This window comes from Geotrypetes seraphini, chromosome 10, assembly GCF_902459505.1.
Source record: "Geotrypetes seraphini chromosome 10, aGeoSer1.1, whole genome shotgun sequence".
NCBI lineage: Eukaryota > Metazoa > Chordata > Amphibia > Gymnophiona > Dermophiidae > Geotrypetes > Geotrypetes seraphini.
This window is the reverse complement of record NC_047093.1, coordinates 100,682,000-100,690,447: the sequence shown is the minus strand read 5'-3', so window position 1 is coordinate 100,690,447 and position 8,448 is coordinate 100,682,000. Positions and strand designations below refer to the sequence as shown.

General features: G+C 40.9%; 1 protein-coding gene across 1 annotated transcript in view; it reads right to left on the bottom strand.

The window, feature by feature from the left end:
• Window positions 1–260: 260 nt before the first annotated feature.
• Window positions 261–8,448, bottom strand: part of LOC117368181 (lipocalin-1-like) — a 51,817-nt gene continuing 43,629 nt past the window's right edge. Inside the window, exons 5-7 of the mRNA XM_033961567.1 lie at window positions 7,844–7,945; window positions 2,371–2,390; window positions 261–396 (exon numbers count right to left, since the gene is read on the bottom strand). Of these exons, the coding sequence (XP_033817458.1) occupies window positions 2,371–2,390; window positions 7,844–7,945 (122 nt within the window). The 3' untranslated portion in view covers window positions 261–396. The remainder of the gene's footprint in view (window positions 397–2,370; window positions 2,391–7,843; window positions 7,946–8,448) is intronic.

Here is an 8,448-nt window from a genome sequence, read left to right as displayed (position 1 = left end):
TATTGAAAATGCCCCTCCCCATTACTTATTTTCAGTTCATATTGTCTACCAGGTAAAACAAAAACATTTACAATGGTCTTTGTAAGTCACCATTTTTAAATAAAGAAGTTATCAGTAATTAGCACGGGAAGCTGAAGATTTTATATTGAATTAGAATATGTGAGCATTGATTTCACATCCAGTCATTCTGTGTTCCTGCTCACTGTTCATATAATGCACTAATCCAGTCTTATAGTATTTAAATATCATTTTATTGGATACAGCATTGATATTCTAGGCGAAATGTATAGAAAGATGAGAGATAAGAAGGCAGAAGGGAAAAGCATGCTCATTTTTTAAACTTCTGTTCTGGCTGGAATATTTAAAGGTGATTTGCAAGCAAGTGGCTATCTTCATCTGTAAGAAAGAAATATAGTGTTAGTTGAGTCAGGTATTGACACACTGAGATGAGACTTTAATATTGTAGGAAACCAGTAATAAGAAACCGTCCAACTCTTGTAGGCCTGAGTTTTCTGAAATCATGAATGAAATAACAATGTCCTGTTAGCCTATTTATTTGAGGGGGTGCCCTCCTTACCATAGAACTTAAAGGAAAGAACTAAACAAAAAGGACCTCATCTAATAAAGATTTATTTTTCCTTAGGTACAGGATGGTAAAATATCCCTCCGGAATAACCCAATGAATGTAAAACATAAAGCAGGATAAAGAGCCTTTTCCTTCACTGCTAGCACCTACACAGTCCCAAACTCTTGTTAGCAGGTGCAGAGAATAGGCTTGGCAATGATCAAAATAACCTGAGGAGACCGTGCTGCACCATTTAAAGAAGAAAGAGGATCAGATAGATTTGAATGGGCAAATACACAAGTTTGGAGGTGTAGCTTTCGGTGCCGATTTCTATTTTAGATCCCTGGTTTTGCTCTGAGACCCATAGAGCAAGACCTGGAAGTACCAATGATCTTACCCTGTAAGATGCATCACAGTAATGCCAGTAATTCCATTTTATTATGAAGCACTTCTGTGTTTCAGAGATGTGGCTATTTTATAGTAAAAATCGCTTGGATTATTATGTGAAATAACTTGTGTACTTGGCATCATGTGTGGTCCCTACGTGCCATTTTTAAAAAATAGCATTGTGGTCCATGGGATGGCTTACTTCTGCCCAGAGAAATCCCTATATGGTCAAAATTAACAATTTTAAATGTTGACAGAATTTAGGCTGCTCTGGGATGGGAAGAAAATTTATACAGATAAAAGACAATATTCAGTCACTATCCATATAAGTTATACATATAAATGCCACTACACAACCTGTATAACTTTATACAGATAAAATATCCATATAAAATTATGTGCATGTATTAAGCAATGACATATTTATCATCACCGAATAATCCCTTACCAAAATTTACCATATTGTTTTTAATTTAAAACTTTTTTTTTTTGGGGGGGAACAGATTCTGCAAGTGATGATACTATAACAAATAAGGAGAAGGAGGGAATATATTAACTAATCAAGCAATTAAATTGGTTGAGTGTCTGCTCCCCCCTTTCATCCTGATGATTTATAAAGGAAATTTGCGCTCAGTCCTACCTACTCCAATACAAATCTTCCCAATTTCTATTAAAGCTCGGCTGTAAATGGCTTACTAGACTGAAGCTATTCCTTGAAGCCTCTAACTTGTCCTGTATGTGGGTCTTGATAAATAGTACTAGCATAGAACTTAAAGGTAATGCAGCCTAGAAATTGATTTTATATTATGTTATGTTAGTAACAGTTATTAAAAAAAAATTTTGGCTTGCCCTTAAAAATAATGGTTGAAACTATCAGGAGGCAGGAATACCTTTCTCTCCAGGTAAAATGAAGAAAGGAAACAAGTTCTAAAAGGTTCTGGGTCAGTGACAATAAACTCCAGATCTGTGGCTTGGCATGACTTGGCAAAAAAAAATCACAACTACCGGTACTTCTAGAACTAGTTATCCTTAGTAAAGACATTATTTCAGGCTTCTCTGAAACCCATTTATTTGAGATGGCTTTTCTTTTTTATGTATGATTGAAAGTTTGCTTTTCTATCAAATTATTTATTTAAAATTGTATTTAACAGCTTCCATTTGATTCCTTAAAAAAGCAGTATACTAAATAAATCATAAATGATACACAATTATCTGAAAACAATGCAATTTTATGCAAGGTGTAACTAACACTATATTGTGAGGCCAATGGCTGCAACAGTTAGGTTTATTGGCAGCCTTCAATTTTCTGGTAGCTTCCAGGATGTATAACTATTGGGGTTAATCAGTGGAGCCCTCTACAATGTGATCAAATAAGCCCTTCCTTCCCCCAAATCTTCAGTCAGAAAATACTATCTTACCTATTCAGGAACACATTTGTCTGTGGAAATGGAAAAAAGAAGGGACACATCAGGAAATGGTCTAGTTGCAAATATGCATTCTCAGTTTGCGAAAGCAAGTATTTTTAATCACCAGATTCTTTGTGCCCTGGGTAGAACCTAAAGGAAACCCTTTGTCCCAAAATCCTTTTTTTTTTTTTTTTTTTGCTGTATTATGGTTTTGCTTTTGTTTTTTACAGATAGAAATCTGTATGGGAAATTACCCCATAAAATCACAAACTGATTCTCACAGCTAGCTCTATAATCTATCATTTGTGTTCTGTTCTCTCCAGTTCTGCAGTTTGGAGATAAGGGAGAATAACTTGTTTTTGATCTTCCCTGGAGACTAATCAACTGAGATGCTCTAAGACAGTGTTCTTCAACCACCGGTCCATGTCCACAGAAATTTCCTGCCGGTCCACAGGGCCGGCATGTGTATCAGGCCAAAACTGTGTTCTTCAACTGCCGGACCGCGGTGCGATTGATGCGTTGTTAATAAGATTATATTATGTGTATATATGAAAAATGAATGGAAAAAATAGTGTTACAATAAGGACTATGGGGGCAGGGTCTGGGGTGGAGACTGGGTAGAAATGGGCAGGGTCTGGCCCACGGCTTAGCCCAGTGTTCTTCAACCGCTGGTCTGCGGACCGATGCCAGTCCACAAAATAATTATTTTATTTCTGCCGGTCCTTAGGTGTAAAAAGGTTGAAGAACACTGCTCTAAGATGTAATCTCAAGGTGAACTAGATCTAGTAGAATAGTCCTTAGTGATGAAAAAACCTAAGCTGTGAAGCCCAGAGACCCTAGTTCTAGTCCCACTTCCACCATGCTATGAGATCTTATGCAAATCCATCTGACCTCCCTGGAATTAACTCTTTATTAAACAATATTGTTTTATTTTGTTAGTCCTACAATTTATATTTTTCTAATCCTCTCTTCTTCTGCTATAAGTATTTGGACAGTGTTTAATTTTTCTCTGACCACTTTTGAACTTAACTCTAAACCACCACAATGGGCTCCTTTTATAAAGGTGCATTAGGGTCTTAACGCGCGGAATAGCACGCGCAAAAATTCTGTGCGCACTAGCCGCTACCGCCTCCTCTTGAGCAGGCGGTAGTTAATTGGCTAGCGCACGCTAATTCGGTGCGTGCGCTAAAAATGCTAGCGTACCTTTGTAAAAGGAGCCCAATATGTTCTTGAATGATGGAATATCAAATACAATATTTATTTATTTTATTTTATTTAAAATTATTTATAACCTGCCTATCTACAAATCTAGGTGGGAAATAATAAAACATACAAAATCAGTGACATAAACTCACATTCAATGACAGCAAAATACAAATCATGTAAAAACATAAAACCTACAATGTGTGTGTGTATGTATATATATATATATATACAATCAAGAAATAAAGTAAGGTACTACCAAAACAAGCTCACTCATCTTTAAAACTGAGACTGTTATGTCTACAGAGGATCCCTAGAATAGAAGGCATTTGAGATAGTTTTTACTATTTGATTTTGGCCCAACTGTTTCCTCCTTTTACTTTGGGCTTCCAATGAAATTGGAACTTGCTGCTTGGACTATGGTGCCATTAGCCATCATTGACAATTACCAAAGTATTGTCCCTTATTCATATCTCACTACTTGTAGCCATTGCACTGATATTCTGCAGCTGGAAGGCATGCACAAGGCTTAGTCAAATCAGTAAATGTTACCATTCACCAATAGGGACATCTACCTCTGCTACATCTCTAGCTGGCATGCTCTGGTCCAGGGTTACCAGCTGGCTTTATATTTACCCAACAGGGTTGCTCTATCTTACTGAATGCAGGAACTTGTTCTTACTTTCAGCTCAGGAAAATTTACTTACATACCATCTCATATTCATATCCATTCTCATCTCACATGCACATTATGTTTTATTGAGGAAACATATTCCCATTGGAACTCTATTCCTCTTTATATATGCTTAGGCCAATATTCTATATTAGTCTTATAGCCCGTTACATTAACGGGTGCTAGAATATATGTGTGTGTGTGTGTGTGTGTGTGTGTGTCTGTCTTTATTTATTTTTCTCTCTCCTTAGCCGCTTTCTGTGGTTTTTGGGGGGGGTTTTCCTTGGCTGTCCACAACCACCCCTTGCCTGCTCCCCATCCATTATCCCTTCCTTTTACCTCCCCTGTGTCCTCCACCACTCCATCACTGCTCACCTTATCCAGCAGCAGCCCCTTTGTTTTACATCCCCCCTGTCCATCATCACCTTACATTAACGGATGCTAGAATAGATTAGTCTTATCCAGTATGGCTATTCTTCTTATGTCTTACCCTTCTCTATTCAGGCTCCCATTTTCCCTTTTACCTTCCCTATTTCCACCTTTTTTCACCAACTTAAAAATCTGTCCCCTTTCTCTGTCCTTCACCTCCATAGAACTCCCTCTTCATTCCCCCTTCACTTATTCTTCCTGCTCCTATCTTCAGCCCCTTTCTCTCACATGCCCCCTTTTGTAGCCCCCCTTCTCCCATCTCCTCCTTTTTTCATCCCCAGCTCCCTTCTCTCACACATTCCTTTATAGCCCCCAAACCCAACCCCCTTCTCATACCTATTCTTCCAGCCCTCAGTTCTCCTCGAACGGTTGGGAGTGATCTATCCCTCCCCCCTTTTCCGGGCATCCGATCTTGCTCCAGGGGAGTTTACTTGGGGTGGGGGGGGTGGGGGTCACAGCCGCAGGCATCGGGAGTAGTTTTTGTTGTTGCTTGGGGGGAGGGGGGGTTCGGGAAATCGGGGGTGGCGCTGGTCTGTTACATGTGGGTGTCGTTCGGCTCCCCTGAAACAGGTTACTGTTCCATCCGAAGGTGAATGCCAGTCCCAACTCTGAGCGATCCTCCCAAACTGATTCCCCGCTTGACCTCCCTTACACGGGTTGCGTTAGCCAGCGCTAATGTGCGCGAGCGGCTCTAGCACTGGCTTCTCCACCCGGACCCTGAGCACGCGCCACGCTCCGCCCCTTAGCTACCCGGAAGTACCGGGCTTCACTCGCCTGCTCCCAGTAGGCCAAGAGAGAGGGCGGGAGGGGGGGAGTGGCTGCCGTGGTGATCTGGCCGACTCCCTGGTGACAGGAGCCGCGGCGGCACCTTTAAAGTGAAAAAATAACTGTGGCAAGGGAGACGGCCAACTGGCAGTTCAAGTTGGAGCTTTGGTCTGGCCTGCTCCCTGCCCGCCTTGCCATATTGTATTTTTTTATTTGAAAGACGCGGCGGTGGCTCCTCTCATGATCCCCACCTGCGTCGGAAGTCTGACCCAGGCGGGGATCGTGAGAGGAGCCACCGCCGCGTCTTTCAACTAAAAAATACAATACGGCAGGGCGCAGGCCAGACTGAAAAACAGCAAGGAGCAGAATAGTAAGGCAAGGAGCAGGGCAGAGGGAAGAGCAACACGGCTGACAGCCGCCGCGTCCGACATCAGCCTTGGGGAGGAGAGAGGACTTCAGGCAAGGAGCAGGGCAGAGCAAAAAACAGCATGGGCCGACAGCCGCACGGAAAACGGACGCACGCTTAGGAACTGCGCATGCGCGGCTTACCGTTTTATTATATTAGATACAGCGTCTTATGTTAGATGCCAGTAGGTGCTCTACTGGCACCTAACTTAAATTGAAAATGCTGTTTAAAAAAATAAAAAGTCAGTTTAAAAGGAAAAATGTAGGTACCTAATGATGCTTGCATAAGTGCATAAGTGCTTTATGACACTTAACACCACTGTAGGTGCGGCTAAGGCTTGATTCACATAAAAGGCAGGTGCCAGAAATGCAGGCCTTGAAAACCCTGGTCTACATTTCCAGTGCCTACCTTTTCCGGAGTCATGATTCTATAAATGACATGTGATTGACGGACATTTTTGAGGTGGCCATCAACAACGGTGCCATTTATAGAATCCAGGCTTCAGAGGCATCCCTCATAAGGAATAAAGGCTTACTTAAGGCTTATTTTTTTCTCTGAAACTTTCTAATAGTCTAATGATTGAATGATATTGCATGCTCAGCGGCCCCAGAGTTCAGAGTTCTTAGATTATATTATTGTCTATTTCTATTCTTGACCTCCCTTCCTCATGTAGTTTAGGGTAATTATCTCTCCCTCATACACCCCCACACTATATATATTTTAAATTATGTAACCTAGATTACTCTTATGGTTCTCCTATCCAATCATCACCTTTTAATTTATTTATTTTATGTAGGCTCCATTGTGATTATAATTTTTAATCATGATGAATCATGTGATTAAAATTTTTTAATTGTGATTAATCACACAAAGGTATTTTATTTATTTATTATTTCTTTATTTCCCATAGTAGCTCCTCATGACTCTGGGCAAGTCACTTAACCCTCCTTCCCTCCCACTCCCAGATCCATCTCTCCCATTCTCTCTCTTCTCTTCCTTTTTTCTTCCTCAAAGTGTATTATTTCTCTTTCTTTCCTAGGGTCCATTATCTCTCTATTTTCTCTTCCTCCTTCTCTTCTTACCATTGTCTAATACATCTCCCTCACTCCCTTCCACCCTCATGAGAAGTGACACAAACTTTGTGGTGAGCAACACCAAGCTCTTCTAGGCTGCTGGAGCTCACCATTTTGGCCACAGCTTCTCCCATTCTGCTCATAGGTTTGCAGCTCACGCCCCTCCCCCCACCCAGGGTTTGGCATCTGCTCCCCTCTCAATCCGCTGCCCTTCTAATCTACCTTAAAGGTGGTCTTCTGTTGGTCCCCAGCAGTGTTGCATTGCTCCAAAGATTTCCTTCTGGCTTATGCTGCCTACTTCTTCATGGGCAGATCAAGTCAGAGGGAAAGCTTCAAACCAGGCTGCAGACAGAGTTTGTGTGTGCTTCCAGGGAAGACCACCTTTAAGGTAGACCAGCGCAGGAGGGGGTGATGTTGTATTGTGGGTGGGATGCTGAGGATGGGAATTGGGATGGAAGTTTATATTAACTACAGTGCTTGTATATTTTGACTTGTTTAAATAATCATATTATAAATGCAGGACTGTGAATCCCAGAATTCCAAACAGCATTTTGGGGCAATTCTATAATAAAGGCACTAATTATACACCTCTTACATGCATTAATGTTTAGAATAATGGCATTAACTCACATATTTGTGCATTTATTTGCATAAATGCCAAATTTCAGCAGGGGGGGGGAGCAGGAGTTATTAGCTATCTAAACACTAGTCTGTTGTTATCTCACCCTCTGGTGACTGAATATACAGGGTAATATCATGGGAAATAATGCTGATGAGCTTACTTCAATTCCCAGTTATTGGAACAAACATTGAATCTATGTCACTGTCTTGCACAGAGTAAGAGTGATAATGGTGGCAGGAACTGTCCTAACATTTTCATCTCTCTCTTAATGGTTCCTCAAATCCTCAGATGTAATCATGCATGCACTGTCTTACCGTCATAAACAGGGGTAACAATATCGTTCGCACTTAGGTCCATGGTTCTAATTTCTTCCTCAAATTTGGAGAGGTATTCAGAGTTCGTTTCAGAAGTTCTTGCTAAAGTTAAAGGACAGAATCAAAGTTAGTCAAATCTTTATTTTAATACAGAAAAGGAAAGATGGGTAAAGAAGATGTGGAAAACAGATTGGATAAAAGACATTCAGAATGGAAGTAGGATTGTTATCTCACTTCTGCCAATCTGAACATAGTAACATAGTAGATGACGGCAGATAAAGACCCGAATGGTCCATCCAGTCTGCCCAATCTGATTCAATTTAAATTATTATTTTTATTTTTATTTTTCTTCTTAGCTATTTCTGGGCGAGAATCCAAAGCTTTACCCGGTACTGTGCTTGGGTTCCAACTGCCAAAATCTCTGTTAAGACTTACTCCAGCCCATCTACACCCTCCCAGCCATTGAAGCCCTCCCCTGCCCATCCTCCTCCAAACGGCCATGTACAGACACAGACCGTACAAGTCTGCCCAGTAACTGGCCTAGTTCAATCTTTAATATTATTTTCTGATTCTAAATCTTCTGTGTTCATCCCACGCTTCTTTGA